Source organism: Centroberyx gerrardi, chromosome 18, assembly GCF_048128805.1.
Source record: "Centroberyx gerrardi isolate f3 chromosome 18, fCenGer3.hap1.cur.20231027, whole genome shotgun sequence".
Taxonomy (NCBI): domain Eukaryota; kingdom Metazoa; phylum Chordata; class Actinopteri; order Beryciformes; family Berycidae; genus Centroberyx; species Centroberyx gerrardi.
The window spans coordinates 8,605,522-8,624,621 of NC_136014.1; the positions used below are offsets into that span (position 1 = coordinate 8,605,522).

The 19,100-nt window shown below is 43.6% G+C and overlaps 2 protein-coding genes across 3 annotated transcripts in view; one reads left to right on the top strand and one right to left on the bottom strand.

Moving 5' to 3' along the window:
* The window catches only part of enpp1 (ectonucleotide pyrophosphatase/phosphodiesterase 1), a 200,770-nt gene that overhangs the window by 42,330 nt on the left and 139,340 nt on the right, over positions 1-19,100 (top strand). The gene's annotated exons all lie outside the window — the stretch shown is intronic.
* ezrb (ezrin b) overlaps positions 1-19,100 on the bottom strand; it is a 31,806-nt gene that overhangs the window by 7,164 nt on the left and 5,542 nt on the right. For both annotated transcript variants that reach the window (XM_078289696.1, XM_071919043.2), the window contains 8 exons: positions 16,980-17,063; positions 9,310-9,405; positions 7,097-7,371; positions 6,105-6,188; positions 5,781-5,927; positions 3,210-3,306; positions 2,374-2,537; positions 344-474 (listed from right to left, as the gene is read on the bottom strand). In XM_078289696.1, the coding sequence (XP_078145822.1) occupies positions 344-474; positions 2,374-2,537; positions 3,210-3,306; positions 5,781-5,927; positions 6,105-6,188; positions 7,097-7,371; positions 9,310-9,405; positions 16,980-17,063 (1,078 nt within the window). The remainder of the gene's footprint in view (positions 1-343; positions 475-2,373; positions 2,538-3,209; positions 3,307-5,780; positions 5,928-6,104; positions 6,189-7,096; positions 7,372-9,309; positions 9,406-16,979; positions 17,064-19,100) is intronic.

The following is a 19,100-nucleotide window of genomic DNA, read 5'->3' on the forward strand; positions in this document are numbered from 1 at the left end:
GTATACAGTCGAGCTCCACAACTAGATTTTTTTTTTAGCATGTTATGGTTGGAATGTGATCAATAACACACAAAAGAAGAAAAATAATAATCTCTAGGTTTCCAATATACTGGTTACATTACTGCCGAGGTAATCTCCTATAAATACAATGTTAGTTGAGTTTCCAAAAAAATTGAAAAATCACATCCTTCACCTACACACATAACCACAGGTGCACATATTCTGTCTACTCACAGATACACACACACACACACACACACACGCTTTCCCTATTCTCTAGGTTAAATGATGAGCCATTGATAACCCCTGAGGTTCCTCAATGCGGCGCCCCTCCCCCCCTTACCTTTCTCTGCCTTCTTGGTCTTCTCCTCAAACTGGTAGAGCCTCATCATCAGCTCCTGCTTCTCTCGCTCCATCTGCTCCTTCTCTTTCTCGATGGCCTCCCTTTTCTTCTTCTCGTTCTCCAGCTGGGCCCTGCAGATAAGACACCGCCGCCGTGAGCCACAAAGAGAGCTGACGTAGCCGACACATAGTTACGGCTAACAAGCGCCGGTTGTGGGGCACGTGCGCACAAAAGCATACACTTGCAGGCACGCGCACACACATGTGCACACACACTCGCACAGGGCTCAGATTCACTAAAGGTTTTGCGCAGGGAACAGTGCGTGCTATATCACCAAAATGACCAAATCTGAATGCCATGTCATTCACTAATCTTGTGCAATGAGTGGAAAGCTGCCTAATAGCGCTGGTCATAAAATAAAGCCTCTTTGCACCTGTCATGGTCATGCATATGCAAATTATATGTAAATTTTATTGTATTTTTCCCACATAAGTATTTGTAGGCCCCGCCTTGAGACTGTGCCGAATTCACTTCTCAACACCAACTCCCCCAAATTACTGTAGCACTTACTGTATAAGATCCTTTGAAAGGAGGCAAGAAGATTTTGCACTACGCAATTGGTGATGAAGGGGCTGTTTGCTTGTGCAGTGCTCTCTTTGTGGGCTTGTTTGCACCACAACTTGATTTGTATAGACAAAACTCTATACTCTTGCCTCAAGCAACTGAAGTGCAACAAAATACACAAAAACTGTCCTCGCAACATAATCTTAGTGAATCTGGACGTCAGTCTTTTGTGTAAAACTGTACTCTATGTCATTGTAACATTATGCTAGCAGGACGACTGCTGGGCCTAGCAACCTAATTTCCCCACGGGGATCAATCGAGTTTCATCTTATCTCTTCTTTGGGGACTCAACAGAGACCATCTTGCAACCGTTTTGGACCCCGGCCCAGACTCTCATAAACACTGACCACTGTAAGCTACTGTGTGTGAACCCTAAGTCCTTCAGCTGGGGACCGGTGATCTCATGGTTCTCCCGCTGGTATTTAGTGTGTGACAGGCATGGTGTTATGTCACCATGTTTGAACAGCTGTGCAGGACAGACACTGGCCCGACAGTAGTAGCTGAGACCAGGGTCGGCATCAATTCACTTTCAGTTCAACCAATTCAGGAAGTGGATTTCCTTCCAAATCCAAACACTGAAAATCCTTTTTGTTAACAAGGTCCATGTAGCCTATCTTGAATGGAATGAATGCTCTATTATTAACCAATGAAGAGCAGTTTCACTTTTCATGTTGAATTGAATGAACTGAAAGTGGAATATCCCCGACCCTGGCTGAGAATGGCATCCGCCACTGGTAAAGCTGTTTCAGTCAACAGAGAACAAGGTCATACTATTCGTCAGTGGTGTTGATCTTAATCTGCTTAATGGAGCACCGTCTCATCTCCCTGTGTCCCCTCCCTGTGATGACATCATCCTACTGCTGTGTATTTAAAGAAATACATAAGGAAACCCTTTGGCAAATAAGCTCTTGGCGTTGTCCAATGAGATGCTCAGTAGGTGTTATCTCTGTGTGTTCAGTACTTTCCTTTGCTATGGTGCATGTTAACGCTTTAGCACACTGTGTATGTGTAGTGGATGGTACAAGCTACTTTGTCGTCATCACAAAAGCAATTAGTTAGCATATATATTAGTCTTCTCTTTGCACAATGTTGAGTTGTTCAAAATGCTTATTTGTCAGAACAATCAGTGTTTTGTAAAGCTGTGGGCTGAGAAGATGCATGTTATGCTGACAACACTTAAACTTAAAAACACACTAGTGTCATATTGCCTGATCTGTGAATAAGAGGGTGGATTCCAAAAATGGAGATATTTAATTTTGCTGGATTTAATCTTATTCTTTAAAGATGTTTACCTTCATGTTGTAACAGTGAGTATTACATTTTTTAAGTGGTGAACCTCTCCTTTTGGAATGAAACTCAAATAACATTCTTCTGTTTGTGATATTTGCACACAGGGGTTTCCGTACCTCTCCATCTGTTTCTGATGCTTCTCCTCTCTGGCCTGGGCCTTCATCTGCTGCACCTCAATGGTGTCCGGCTTACGGCGACGCATGTACAGCTCATGGTTGCCCATGCAGAGCTGCAGGATGCGCTTGTTTATGCGCAGTCGAGGGGCATAGAACACAAAGTCCTGCGACAAGGGAGACAGACAGAAGGAGTCAGAAAGGGAGGGAGAGCGGGAGCAGAAAAATGAACAAACACCAGGTTGAATAAACGGTTTTGCTGCCTGCCCATTGTGCTTTTCTGATATGACTGACAAAGGGTTCGCTAGTGGCTGTGAGCAGGTGCAGGGAAAACTGTTAACACTACACACTACTGACAACACCATTACAGAGACTGCTCTACTTTTACTGAAAGGCAAAATGGCTTGAGGTGCGGAGATAAGGTATATGGAAACCACAGTGATGTCTGTGTGTGTGTGTGTGTGTATGTGTGAGAGAGAGAAGGGGGGGGGGTCCATCAGTAACAGCAGTGCCTGGACAGTAGCCAAGGATCTGTTCTGTGTGTGCTAGATCAGACTGAGGATATGTCTAATGGTTTTGCTCTCCACAACAGAGACATATGATGCCACGGGCAAAATGGAAGGAGAGAACTTAAGTATAGACACACACTGAAAACCTTGACTTTACTTAAAGGGATACACCACTGAATTTAATAGCTCTTACGGAATAAATTGGGAAAGATGGGAAAGGTGAATGGGGACAGATGGAAGGGTATGAGGGGATATTTTATGGTTCAGAGATGTCAACAGATGTAAAATCTAGATGAGGGTTGATACTGTTGTAACTGACATCTTACTTACCGGGGCTTTTTTGTCAATGGGCTTGATGATGAACTTCTTATCGTTGAAGGAAATGTTTCTGATCTCGCTCCAGGGGAAGCCAATCTTTGGGGTCAATCTGAGGAAGTGACCACATGAACATGAGTGTTACTGTGATACTGCGCCATAAGTGTCATTATGCAATAAGATTATCGAGTGGGATAACCCATATTGTTATCTTTTTTTAAATTTATATATTTCGACATTTCACCTTACACACAGGCCAATTAAGAACAAACTCTTATTTAAAACTACTCCTATTTACAGTGACATTCCTTGCAATGCAGTTTTACAGTAATACAGATACTTCAACTGGTGTCTACTACACATAATCAAGACTGAACAATTTCCCGTCATTCATTTGGATAGATGGGCTCATATGTAGTGTTACAATAAATCTCTCTAGGGCTGACTGTGAACATCTCTGTATCAAGTGTATGAGGGATGAATCTGGGGTGTGGCCGGCTCTTCCATTGTGCCAGACAAATTGAACGGATGCCAATCTCATTTGGCTCGTCACTGAGTAGTACTGTAAACATTAACAAGCCGATGGTGTTGTAATATAGTCGTGCAGCGATCCGCCTAGCAGTGAAACTCTACTGTGAAAGCCTACTGCCTGAACTGGAATTTCAATCAATTACTGACCCTGACACATGCTTGTGGAATTGAGAAAAGAATGTGGAAGTTATCTTAGCAATTCAGTATTTCTATCAGTGTCTTGAGGTTCCTTGAGCTGTGCTTTATCTTTGGATTTGTGTTGGTGAAAATTACCGCTGTAGTCATACGGTTTATAAAAATTCACTCAAAGCCTGTGGTGACTTAGAAGAGGGAAGATACCATCGTTGGCATCAAATTTAGGTGGATGTCATTAGTAAGCCTCTTTGGCTGTCTATGAGGAAGATTACTAATGTCTGAGAATTAACTCTCAGGGCACAAAGGGTCTCAAATTGTGCAAATAAAACAGATGTCTTGAGGTTTCACATACTGTTGCAGCCAGGATATATACCAAAGTTACTGGGGAGCCAGTCAAAATAGTGGTTTACAACATAAAATTAACCGCTGATGTGTGGGAATTTGCAACTATTTATCAAAATTAAATCCACCATTAAAACATGTGAATCCTACATCTGACTGGTCAAACAGATCTCTAATTTTACAGTCAAGCAGTGTGTGTGTTTGGCTAGGGTGGTTGCTAAGAGGAAAGCGAATCTTTCCAATAAAATGAGCAGCACTGCAGTCAGTGGAACAGGAGAGCAGAAGGAGTTAAACCCAAACTGAACTGTGCCTCGGTGAGGCCTTGGCTGTACTGCTGTATTGTGGGCCTGCTGCCCTCATTGGAGAGACTTGTGTTGTAGGTTAGCCTCACATTCTTAAGTGCCGCACAGCTTGAAAAACCAGTCTGCGTAGCCATGGTTACAGCAGAGGGCACCGTGGAAGAGAGGCATTTCTTTGCTGATCCCAGGGAGCGCATAAAGAGACAGACTCACACAAGGACACAGTATGTTTCTTACACTGTCTCTCTCCTCCACTGCCTTGCTACATTACATTTAGAGTATCACACTACAGTGACGTTAAAGTAAGGCTACCAGACTAACTTTGGCACTATAGCTGCTATAAATAAACACGATGAGAAACAAATTAAAACAGAACAACTTGTACAACTTCTGCTGATAGGAGGCAGAAAATCAGACAGTTAGGGTCCAGTTAGATTCCTCAAGGGGCAACTGAGTCGATACACTTGCTCATTAGCCCACCACCAACTAGCTGTATTCATGTCTCACAATGAGGCCGACGCAGCAGACCACACTGCTTTCAATAGAACTTGGCATGGACAGCTAACACACTGCAGCCAGCTCAATACAGAGGGGGCAACAGCCTGGTAGTCAATAACACAACTCAGCCAGCGGGTCAGTGCAGAGTGCGGCTGGCAGGATTACCACCACAGGGTCAGTGACTGAAAGGCAAGTCAACTGGGATGAAGGTGGATGCTCTTATGACAGTCTACTTCTCTGCGGTAATCCCACAGGCCAGGCCAGGAAACTAACTTTTACATCCACCGGACCACAGTGGATCCCTAAACTACTGGCTTCACTTCTTCACCATGTGGTTGGTGGTTACCGGCCAAACTGTCTGGCTGAGCAGACAAACGTGTCAACCACCACAAAAACTTGCCAGCATTGGGCTGGTGCCTGCTGATAATTTCACACCCACTGACTGTGAGCTATTAGTCCATACATAGTTGAACCTTTGGTCTTGGGCTTAGCAAAATCTAAAATAACTAAGTAACTTTGAGTACAGTGCCAAACAGCAAAGGTAACTCATCCAAGGAGATACAAAAGAGAAATATTTACTTATTCCTGTCACTCTGTCTGCTGAGAAACAGAGATGGGTAGTGATTAACTACAGACATGGACCTGGCTCAGCCAGTTTGCCTCTGTGTTACAGAACTGTTGCCGGGGGCAGGCAGAAAACAAGAGTCAGAATAGACACTGACAACAGGGCCTGACCTGTCCTGTTTACTGCTGCGACGGCCTATCAGAATGCAGCACTTACTTGTCCTCCTTCTCATAGATGTTGAGGCCCAGGGCGTCCACTCCCAGCCACAGCTCTGTTCCCTTCTTGTTCTTGATGTCAAAGTAGTTGACTCCATACATTTCCAGGTCCTGGGCGATCTTCAGGTACTCCAGCATAGCGTCCTCCCTGCAGGAATGGACAGGACTCAGGAAACAAGCGGTTTGCCCAGTGGGGCTCAACAATCTATCCACTTCCTTCTGATACTCCAGAATATCTACATAGCACAATATATTATTATTGTTTACATTTAGCGCATTCGCTCAATGAGTCACATTTCTACATAGATACACAACACACACTCACTTCAGCATCCCACGGTGCTCCTCATGCCACACCTGGATCCTCTCCTCCCACTGTTCTCTGGACAACTTGTGCTGCTCCAGGACTCTACAGAAAGAGAAAGGAAGCTAGTAAACATCAACTACATCACGATACGTGACTCTGATATCTTTGGTTATATAACTGTGTGGAAAACAACATTATACAACGAGTAGTTTCAGCCAAGCAATATAATTGGTCAAAAATGGTGTTGATAATTCCTACAAAGCACAGCAGGCCATGCTTTATTGGCAGCTATGCCAACTCTTGCGGTAACCAAAGAGCTAGTTAGGAATTTTTCTCAATTTTATTCTTATGTACATATGCTACTTTGAAGAAAGTCTTTCAGTCTCGGGTAATGGCTGTAATAAAGCTTAGATTTTTAATGTACTGGTGCAACCAAGGAGCTAGTTAGCGATCTTTCTTGTTTTCTCCCTTTTTTATTCTTGAATATGGATGCTACTTTCAAGAAAACCTTTCAAGCTGCACTAGGGAGCTTCACAAGTGGTAGCTAGAATAATAAAAAAATTTTGAAGGGTCAAAGGACTTCATTACCCATAAATTATGCTATGTGATGTCAATAAACTCCTCACTCGTCTGAACTAAATTTCTTCTCTTTTCTCTGCAGCAGCAACAGCAGGTTCAACCATCATCGGTGAGTCCAGCTTTCTCTGTGAGCTTACTCTCGCTCTGATGTTTGCTCTAACGTTTTGATTCGTCACTACCTGTGTGCGAAGTATTTTTCCTGCCAGTGTTCATACCCAACACCCAAAATGAATTTGGGCAAATAGGATAAATCCACAGGGTTTCAATTAGTAGGGATGGGACGCTTTTCTCTGTTGCAGCCACTTATAGACTAATAAAAGACTGGTGTATTTTTACATAAAAATCGTGCGAAGTGCAGCTTTCACTCTTGGGTATTATTGCTATAACAAAGCTTCATTCTTCATTGAATGTACTGTACTGGTGCATCTCACCGCTGGGGCAGCAGGCGGTCGGACGTGAGGTATCCAGGCCGGTGGACGTCTTTGGTGAAGTCTCCAAACTTGGCCTGGACGGAGTAGGAGGCCAGCAGCACCGCCGTCTCCGGTGGGCAGTAGACCTCGTCGCTCAGGATGCTCTCCTTCACCTGCAGGAAGAAGAGCTTCTGGGTGATGTCCTGGATCAGCTCCTCGGCCACGTCCTCGGGGAAGAACTTGGCCCGGAACTTGAACTGCAGCGGGTTCTCCTTCTTCACATCCTGGGACGACACCTGGGGAGGAAGTACAACATGTGAGAATAACATATCGTTGTACTTAAACCATATGATAATGCTGTGAATCTTAATGCTTTGCAATATAATTAGTATCGTTATCTTTTTTTTGACTGCATTAACAAGTGGAAATAATGTCTTCATTCTTGAAAAAGTGGAAGTCATATCTTAGGCTAATAAAATATGTAAATCAATTATACTTTTCAGTAATTTACCATCAATCAATAATGGTCCCTTAAGCATTTGATCATCATCATTATGTCACCTTTTTATCAACAACCTTGGAATGTGAGTAAAAAGACCGATACTTGGTGTCATCACAACAACAAAATATTATGGGGGAAAGCAGATGGTAATATATGTCAGGTTAAATAATTGCCTTATTCAGTAGGTTACAGCAAGTTCTGCAGTTTTATGGGTGCGTTGCCCTCACCGAAAGGGGATCTGTCATTTGCATACGGTGAAAATCCAGTTGAATAACTCTCAGCTATGTGTTTACACAATGTGCCTCTTCCTCTAATTTCGAAACAGGAACCAAGCGGTCTTGATGAAGAGAATGGGGCTGTAAAAGGCCGGGAATATTCCAGTTTGAGCGAGGCATTGTGCTGATGAGCTTCTGTGCAGCGCAGCGTCAGCACACTGCGTCCAGTTTACTGCTGCTGACTGAGCCAAGCATAACCTTTTCTCTCACCCTGACCCGTGTTTATGATTCTAAAGTGCAAAGAAGCCTGTTTCAAAATGTCTCTCAATTATGGAAGATAGATCCGGCACTCAATTAAAAGCGTGAAAAGCGTGTTTCAGTCAGGAAGACATTAATCAGAAAACCCCCTCAAATGCCATTGGATAGAAACAGAGATTCATAGAATGAATCTGTTCAGCCTGAGGTATTAGCCTGTGGAGTACAGGTGTGGAGAGACTGTTAATGCAGTACCAACTGGTCTAAAAAGCACCGCAGGGGGTTGGTGGATCATATAGGCACTGTGATACAAAAACAATCTTGAGCATCTGGAATTCTGCTCATTTGCAGGCATGGCTTCATTCCACAGGCTGGTTTGCATCACTGTAGGTAGGCACACAACAAGATATCGGACTCGGCAGACCACGAGCACCTCGAGAGTAACAGTTAATGGAGGCCAGGCAATCTGTGTTTGCTCAGGGACAACAGCAGAGAAAAATAGAGGCAGTTTATGGTGGTTCACAAAGAGTTCACACTCTTGCCAAATAATACTGCTCCAGCTGATTACGTGCACTGCCCCGACACCCAGCAGAGATGGAAACCAGACAGGGCTTAACAATTAGCTGCCATGCCGGAAGCAGAACATCATGACCACAATACAGCATGCGAACACATACATAATACGATGGCTACTGAGTGACTAAGTGAAAGGCAAACACCGGAGCACTGATTTTACCCTCCCTTCAAAAGAATGCAGGTTTTCTCTATCGCCTACAATATTTGGCTCCATTTGGAAAGGTATTGCAAAAGCTGGGCAGCTGGAACATACTGGGAGATCACTTTGAGATTAGGGGTGAGAAGACCATGTGATAACGTTGCATTATCTGAATATTTTGCGGTGCATTAGGTATCATGATGTGGAAGCCAAAAGACAAATAATGAACCCAGTAAGATAATAAAATGCTCAAATATATACTTAGACTATATTTTGAATGAACTGACCATGAATTCCGAATAGAATTAGGTTGACTGTAATTAATAGCATTGATGTAAATAAAAAATTAGCATGAACATATAGATTGATTGTAATTGTGTGGTGGTATAATCTTTTTTTAAATTAGATTTAATTATTGTGATATACTGTATAGGTTTTTCCTCCAACCCCTATTTACTCTTGACAAAGCCTGAGGATTAATAAGAGAGGATGAATATATTCTGACAAAATCAAACAAAAAATACATTTTATTGAAGTTGGATCTTACCTTTTTGTCCAGTTTTAGCCAGGTGAAATAACCTTTGCCATCCATGTACTGAAGCCCAAAGTACCAGACCTCACGTAAGCCGATGGTTTTCACCACCTGCACAGAGAAAAGGAATTGTTCAGAAAAAGCCTCTAAAGCTCAGTCTGTGGAATAGGGTCAGGACCAATTCACTTCCAGTGAATTCAAACTCCTGCTGCAAAAGAATGGTATTTTTAGTAAAAGGAAAAAATACAATCTACTAAATCTGACCTTACTAAAGGTTACATAACTCTCAAAATAGTGTATACAATCAACAACCTTTAACAATGCACAACTCGTTCTTCCAGGAAAACAGAAAATGACATGACGTAACCGCCCGGCAGTAGTCAACAGAAACTGATCATACCTTCACACTGCAGAAACCAATGAAGTAATCTGTCCGTTAAAACTCAAATGAATCGCTGATGGTATTCTGCCAGCAGAGCGAGGTGCTGTGAAAAGGCCTTTGAGGGTTTTTGCAGAGGCTGGCAAGGCCTGAAGAATCTAACCTTAAGGTGACATACTCAGGTACCAGACTAATCTGGTGGACAACCCTCATAGGATTACACCTTCCCAGGCCTGAGTACGGGCCTGGCTAGGGTGATGATACAAGGTTTAGTCAACTGGTGCAGAGGTAAACAAAAGTACACTCTAAAACACTTCTTCAATTCATGCGGCTTGTGTTTTCTTTCTGCTATAGGCTACTGATTTTATGTCAAATCAAAGCAGCCCAGCTTGACCCAGGATAACAAATTCTGGACTGGGAGGTGCAACTATGATGTCGTAAAGGAAACTCGACTGTTTTGATATTGTTTTCTTGACTTAATTCAGTGTATAGCTGTTGAAGTTGGCACCTACACCAATGGATGAATACTGAAACTATGCCAGACAGAAAGCCTAGCCGGTTAGGCCCATCTAGTGAAGAAGCCAACATATTTCAGTGTTTCCCACAGAATTCGAATGTACTTGTGGTGGTAGGTGGGTTGGCAACCCGGGGGGGGGGGGGGGGGGGGGGGTCGGTTGAGTGCCTTTTTATTCCTGTATTCTCTTATAGGCTAATATCAATAAAGGATCCCACTACCTGGATGGCTGAAAAATTATCTAATGTACTCAATTTTAAATAGTTCAAATAACTAACCTGTATATATCTAAAGTACTTTGTGTCAAAGATAACATAAGTTAAAAATATAAACAGTGCTACACTGTTCTGTTTGTTGCTTGCTTTTGTCTACAAGGTGAAGAATAGAAATGAGACCCCTTTTACAGAGAAATCTGCTTTTCTGCCCCTCTGCCCTGCTGCATCTCTCTGCTGTCAGTCTGTCCTGTATCTTTACATCGTTACATTACAGCCTTTGACATTATTATCTGCTCTGTTTTACTGCTCAGCTCCTCTGGTCCAGACTGTCCTGCTCCTCCTCAGGACCAGTCCTTTTCCTTCTTTGAAAATATTTTTCAATATTAATCTGGATTGAGGGAGCAAACATTCAGAATCAGAGTTAAAAAGTTAATATTAACGTTATCAGTCCACTCAGTGGATACTGACTAGCGGCTAGGCTATACAGCGTGCTAATCTCGGAAACTCAGCTGTATTCCGAGTAACGTTAACTGTTAGTTCTTCTTTTCGGGAATTCAGTCGGCCGTCTTCTTGGAATGGAAAAAAAATATCCCTCACGCGTGTGCAGTGGGAGGCGAACAGACGGGTCCGGTGAGAGAGCGAGTGAGCGAGAGAGAGAGAGAGAGAGAGAGAGAGAGAAAGAGCGAGAGAGAGAGAGAGAGAGAGGTCGCGCGGAGCAATTAGGGGTTGAGCGAATCAATGCGCTACACGCAGTTTTACGATTATATAGTTTCATATAAAGTTTTCTGTGTGTGGGAAACCCTGGAGGGCTAACTTAGAGCGAGGGGAGATTGTCCACTAGTTAATCGATCGCGGATGGCGTCGTTCTCTCGGATAAAAAAATAAAAAAAAAAAATGCTAAAATGGGTCGCCAAATATACTTTGGCGGCCGTTAATATACCTGGGCGGCCCGCCCAAGTAAAGTCTATGTGTGGGAAACACTGTATTTAGTGCCAAATGAAAACTATATACAAATGTCCTCAAACACTTCGCTCAATTGACAGTTTTCTCTACTTACGTTTTAGTATCAGTTAATTCTCAGTCTGTTGCAATACGTCACAGCACACAAGAGCACGATTAGAAGGGCTGGTCTTAAACAATGAGGTCCTATTGTTTGACTAGTGAGGAGGAGTGATACACTGTATGACTAGGGTGTGCAGCATGACTAGCATCCTGTCTGACTTCAACGTGCTGGAACAGAGGGAGAAGGCTGGAGCGAGGCGGGGGAGTCCGCTCCAGCTTAGAAGGTTGTTACTTTCTGACCAACAAAGGCCAGAACTCCTCACAGACAATTATGGACACATTTATGCTGAAGCCTAACCTTTTGAAGATTTTTGAAGCAATTTTTGACTGTGCAGCTTAAACAGAAAGTGAAAACCCAGTTATAGATCTGGAATAATCACTTGTGCTGGAAGAGGAGCAACAGTTTTCCACTGGCTGCTGAGAGAAACCTCAACGACCAGAGGCTGTTTATGGCCTTCAGAAAGGCAGAGCAATTTTCCAACAGCACTGCACAGTCCAACATAGGCCTGCGCGTGTGTGTGTGTGTGTGTGTGTTCATCTCCAGGCCTAGCTGGAGAATCTCTGTGCCGGGCCCTTTTTGAATGCATCTCTGCCAAATTCCCCACCCAGTCTCCAGGTGAGGTGCTAAGTTGCCAGGGTGAAGTTTGAGTCAACACGCAGGCACTCCGGCCAAGCCCATTCCGACTGATAAGCTCCAGCCAAGGTTAAAATTAAAATCAAACACCCCCTCTTAGTGACTGACACAAAATACAGGGTAGCCTAACCTGCGGGTGCGGAGATGAATGGCTTAGATTCAGGGGCCTTTTTCTGATGGATTTTATTTAGCGCAACAACAAGCACTCCGCGGGGCCTGAAATGAGAGAGCACTTCAGACTGCATCTCACCTGTAATGAAACTCAGAAGGCCTCAGAGCACAATTGGCCCTTTCATGGTGGTTTTGCTTTGGGGTCCACAGAGAGCGAGAGGCAGGGAGAAAGAGTGGGCTACTGAACAGATATCTTAATGAAGGATTGTTTTTCTCAGGGGATAAGCTACAGGGGTTTGGCACAACCTGGGCACTGTCAGAGAAGTAAGCATTTCCCCGGACAAGCTTACCATCCTCTGACAGCGTAACTAAAGTAAATACTACTGTATTTCACTTGACAAATAGATCAGCTTTAATAACATGCTACAAAATGTTGTGAATGGCTGCTGGCAAAGGCACTGAAAATGAAACAATTCATTAGAGGAGGATTAAATCGGAATCTGGGGCCACAGGTTTAATAAACTGACATGGCAGCAGGTTGGTTTGGCAGGCTGCCTTGATGTTAATGGGCTGCTGGTTTGCTCCCCTGTAGGGAGCAAACCCCCATGTGTAGGTACTTATCTGTTCTAAGGAAGAGTATTGAAAACTAAATGCTGCAATACAACGCTGTGGGCAGCTGCTTGCAATATGTCTTTGTGATGGCATCTGCCCTTGGAAAAATAAACCCATACATATACATACAATCTGGAGGTTGCGATTTATTGTACGATAAAAATGTCAGGAGGCTGTATAGTGAAGCTCCTTGAAAGCACATCTTTTTTATGAGCTGTTATGAACAGGGACTGCAAGTCTACTTCATTCTGACAATGATTAAAGAAATGTAAACCGAGTGAAACATTTGCAGTCTAGTCATGGAAGCTAAACCATAACAGATTGGGTCAAATTCTGAAGAACACAGTCACCAACCCCTCAAGTGCCATTGCAGGGCGTGGGGAGCGAAGTCGCGGCTTTCATGTTAAGGCCGCACGTGCCGTCTCCACATAGGAACAGCCGGCGTGTCTTACGGCCTCGTCTTTCAGGAGTCTGACAGAGTGAAAGTTACTTCTCTGCTGGGTTTATGAGCGCCCGGGCCCTGTGGTGAGAGAGAGGAATGCCACTGGGCTGAAACAGCATTACTCACTGCATCCTCTGGGCTGACTAACGTGGAGCTTTCTCCAGCGGCCGCGGAGGGGGAAGGGAGGGGCTCGCCCAGCCGGGGCCCCGAACAGGCACAGGCACACAGATGAGGGGAGTGTGTAGGGGGGAGACTGGGTACTGGCCCAAAGGAAATGGGCCTATTACCGTCAGACCACACATTCATTGTGAGTAAGGAGAATACTGAAGGGAGCAGTGTTGTCATGACACCAACATTTTGACTTCAATACCGTTACTAAGTTTAGTCATATTAAAAATAGTAGAAATAATACTACTGCTACAATACCACAGCAAACAAGAAAAACCATCAAGCAACGTGTTACCACACTTGACTTGGACAGCTTCGTAGCAACGTTTGCACAGGACAGGAGTTTTTAGATGTCAGTTGGCTGTCCGTCTTTGTCAGCTCTATAAGCAAAATAATTTCATATTTCGCTACTGGCACCAGTTTTGTCAACCATTTTTGGTCGGTTTGGATTCAGTTCAAGATGTGGTGAACTGTTTGACATATTGCCATGCTTGCAGCTGTTTGACTGAATTTTGCTCTGCATTTCACTGTCACGAGTCAGACTGCAGGTGTCTACTCCAATGCTTCTTCTTTTTCTTTTAGCTATTCCAACCTGCACGTATGCGCCCGCTAGAAATAGAATTTCAGTTGGTAGAACAGATTTGGTGAAAGTGTTGAATGTCTATAAGATTCAGATTATCAAATTCAACCTTTTAGTAGTGAAGTAGTATTTAAATTTTGGTTATCGTGCCAACGCTATGTGACATTTTGACATCTTTTAAGCCTTTCAAAAGACATCCGAATACTTTTGAGGTGTCTGGTTATTGACTGATGGTGTTTGAACGTGGCAAAACCACTGATCACAGATATTATTACCCCAATATAGCTGCTGTGAACAGTGGAGGCTGTGATTTTTTTTAAAAATGCAGTTCAAGGTAAAATGAAATGAGCAGGGCACAGGCAGATGGAAGTGAAACTGGAAGAGGGCGTGTAGGGGAGTGGCAGCCATTCCTCTTTAAGGGCGGCATGACAGGGACTAAGGCTATGATCAGAGCTGACCACAGGGGCCACACCAGGCCTCACACTCGCCCTGGGAATGAGCTCACTGCTGTTACTCAGCATTTCCACAGAACCTGTCCACGTTTCTATCTGTGTGTCCGTGTGTCCGTTACAGCAGATTACTGCCAATGCGCCAGTTTAAAACTAAATCAGGCTGGTGACAGTCTTTAGGGACACGAACACAAGCTACACGTCAACTGAATTAATCTGCTACTGAGAATGGCTACCTGGGCTTCAGACATGCTGCGAGGCTTGGCACACAGTTTCTCATGCTTGATTTAGTAAAGGGTATCTCTGCGCTAAAATAGAGCACTGAACTGTCTATGACACTATCACAGGGAGTGAGTGATTATCTGCGGCACACCCCACAGAGAGCAATTCTAACAAGCAGGCGGAAGAATTCACCAACACCTAAAAATAGAGTGATGTCAAAGAGGAATATCTGGGTCTTGTGCTACTCCTTCCTTAAAAAAAACCACAAGGGGGATTTTAGAGCAACACCCCTCCTGCTATTTTAAGATACAACTGTCATAAGGGCTTGGGATTCAGTGCATCACAGGACAAAATTAACCCAAACCCCATCCACTAGACAGTGGTGACATCAATATCACACTAATCATACCAATGTTTGAATATGGCTGATTTTCTCATTCTGATAAAACACTTATTTCATGTACTTACAGAACAAAACCACAGAGTTAAACTCTAAGGAATACCATGGGAAATATATTTGATTGTTTCTGAGTGTTTGTGACTAAAGTGGCCCCTTAAGTCCCCGTTCTCAACAGTGCTGCTTAGGAGGAAAACCAGAATGCTGGAGGGTGAATCCCCAGACATGCAGCCACCAATACGTACAGTAGGCTAAACTAGCTATTGAAAAACGAGTTATACAGGAAGTGGCTAAAACAATGCCTTTCCTCTCCCCGTGCTGGGAATGAGCCCCACAGAGGCTCACTCACACCAATGACAGACACGTCATCTACATTTAGATTTTAGGCATTAAGCTTAGCAGCAGAAACTTACAATGAGCTGAACAGTGGAAATAAAAATAAAAATTCTTAGTTCACCAACATCACAAGCAACCAATAGCAAGGAGTGTAAGGGTCAACGCAACAGTGCCGTGCCAGACACCACGGCTTCTAGTTATTACATAACTACATCCGCCGTAATGGACAAACATTATAACTAACTTCAACATTCAGTACACACCGTAATGTAAGAGCCGTCCATTTAAGCTCCAGTGACAGCTACAGGGTTTGGTGAAGCTAAAAGTGATACCATATCAAGTCCCAACACAGTGAAAGGTGCTTGTGCTTCTGTAGTACTGGTTCTTACATTTCCGGGGATGGAAATGGAAATATAATTATATTTTGAATTACAATCAAACTGACCATCTGAGTGATCACCTCCATCCAGAGATGCATTTCAGTGTGTTCCAAAATGACAACAAGGCATAATGGTTTTGAGACAATGGAAATTATGTTAGCCATATATCAAATATTGCTCGAGACAGTGCTTCTCACAAGGTGACCACTTATAATAATCATGTTATTAATGATCAGCAAATATATTTCCATCTGAGTGCAAGTCGATGGTGAAGCAAAGCCTCCTATACTGTGAAGAGAGCTACGATTACTAGGGGAAATCTTTATGCTTGAGTTCCCTTTATGTTGGCTGCACCCTTCACTCTGCACTCAGACTATGTAGCTGCCTCACAGACCTCATACAGGACTTCTTGGTGTTATCAAAATACACTGGTTAATTTACTGCTGCCATTAGTCATTGGTCCAATAAATGCCTCGACCTTCTTTTTTATTTGCATTAATTACGCTAAGCTGCCGTCTTTCATCACAGGAATCCCCTGGTAATAGTCTCAGTATCTCACCGGGAAGAGAAAGTCTGATAAGAAGACTTGCAGCCAAAAGCTCCTCTAGTTTAGTCTCCAGTAGATAACCTATCAGACCTGGATGTAATGGGTGGAAAGAGCTTTGGAGGGATGATAAATCTTTCTCAGTGACATCAAACCAATTAACATGATGAAATACTGCAGCAGTTTGTGAGTTGTTTGTAGTAACAACAGTGGAAATATAAATCTCCCGTAACTAGGGCTGAGTAGACCTGGAAATTTGTTTATACTGATCCGATACTTCAAATTGAGTACCATTTCTGACACGTGCTTATTTTGAAACAATAGTTGGAAATCAATTAAAGCACATTTCACTCTATGATAAAGTGGATTACTTTGTCTGTACATGCCATCTGCTTTTATAAATAGTACTGGACCAAATTGATTGATTTTTATTGATTCCCTTGATAAAAATGCCTTTAGTCTAGTAGAAAACCTGAGATTACATTGTTCATCATTTAGAGGGTTTCCAATACCTTCGCATAATTTTTGATACCAATATTGATACAACATTGACAGGTCAATATTGATACCAGAGGTCAATACAGCACTGATGTGCATTGCTTTTTGATACCCAGCCCTATCCATAACTGTACATACAGACCTGGTCAAACAGCTGCTTGCCGGTGGTGCTGGGCTGGACGGCAAACTCCAGCTCAGCGTCCATGGTGGTGACGCGAACATTGACCTGTAGAAACACATGAGAAAAGGCAGTTCAAAACCTGACTAGAGCAACTGAGAGGTTCACAGGCTGAGGACCAATACCAAGCAGAGAGAGCCAAGCATGCCAGACAGCAGAGCCGTGCTTCAGAGAGAGAGGGGGGGGGGGGGGGGGGGGGGGGGGGGGGGTATTTGCTTTGCAGAGTAAACACACTGGACTCTGTGTTTATCTCTGCTCTCTCATAGACAGAAGGGCTGATTGAAGGGAATTCGGCTGCAAAATCTTAGGTGTTTTAGTTAAAATATTTAGTGTTGGCTCTAACTAAGAAAAATATACACATCAGGAAACAGTCCAGTCCCCTGGATACAAAATAAGAAGTGGTATATGTACTGCAAATGCCACATAGCGACACAAGCTAATAAGAGGCACCATAGAGGCTGTTCTGAACAGGGACCTGATGGTGATAAACATAGGTGGAGGGAGATTCGATCAAAACCCCTGGATACTAACAGACAGGGTGGGAAAATAACTCCAGCCACCAATGGAGCTCTTGTACTCCACCAGCTACTTTGGCAAGTAATGAGTTGTCATTTTTAAGAAAAATTCGATCAATTTTGCTGGTAAAAGTGTGAAAGTGAATCCACCTGCCATTGTGGCTGGCCTTTCCTACACTGCTGCGAGTCTGTCAGGATGACAGAGGCAGGGCAGCAGGCATGTACAGAAACGTCCCTCCCATTCGCAGAAAAAAGACATGCCTTTCAATTCTGTGGTTAATGATTGATCAGACTGACCTATGCATACAAAAAAGGTGGTCCATCTAACTGAAACCTGCTTTATGAGTGCAGAATTTAATGTCCACTTACAGGGATCCACCCAAGTGATTAATGTATGATTTCAAAACCATTACAAATAGCCTGTGACTGTGTGCTGCACAGAATAATAAGGACTGACGTCAATTGTGTGCCACAATGGAGAGAAACAATATCCCCTCCTGTAAGTTAGTTATCAGCAAACAGCATCTGACAAACATCATCCAACGATGCAGAAATATTTACAATGACTGCTTTGAGGTAATGCACATGCGTATACTGCATCTCCACTCTCTGGGTACAATGTCAAACGCCTCTGGTATTTGCGGAGGGCTATGAAAAAACACAGTCCCCCAAGTATTGACTCAAGTTATTAATGCCTAACGAAAACAGAATAAAGAGGTTTGTGGACACAGGGCTGAAGAGAGAGAGAGACAGCTAACACAGCCTCCAGTGCCATCTCTCATCTCCTGGCCATTGTGAAAGGCAGTGAGCCTCAGCGGTGAACAAACTCAATGACGCCCACTGGAAGAAGAGGGACGTCTGGGCTGCAGCACTGACTGGTCTGGTGACTCACTGCTCCGCTACTTCCTCTGAACCTACACAGGCTAAGTGACTAACCGGCAGACTTAAGTCCTGCAGACGGGGCAGAGCCATTCACAGTGCTGGATGGAAAGCACCTCCGTTCTGTGCTGTACAGGATATTGTAAGAAAACAGTAGGCTAGACAATGGAATTTAGGGGGTCCCCTATTTTTTTGGTGTCATAAGTATGTCTGCTGGTAGTAAGCAAGGTGAGAGGGAGCGGCTTCGCTTGTGGGAAACAACATCTAAAAGGAAAAAAAAGCAGGGAAAGGAGGGGGGAAAAACTCCATTTACTCAGCAAAACAAAGATCCCCTTTCAGCTGCGGTCCCCCAGTGGTCCCTCACCATCATCAGTATGCATTCAAGTGGAGCCAGACTTCCAACGACTACAGCAAAACTGATCAGAAACAGTTTGTAAGTGAGCGATTGAGACCTTCTGTGAGTCGGTAGTGGCAGCTTAGACGGTGCAGAGTGTTTCTCTCAGCTTTGGCGTCTACATTTACGCCGATTACAGATGGAGCACCTAGAAAAATACACCCTAACCGACGGAGAATGGAACATGTGAGTGGGTAGACAGACAAGCCAACAGAAACCACTGAGTGAGTGATATCTGATCTCAAAGTAAGTCCTCCAACGGTAACTCACAATAAACTGAGGGCATTCAGCGCGGTA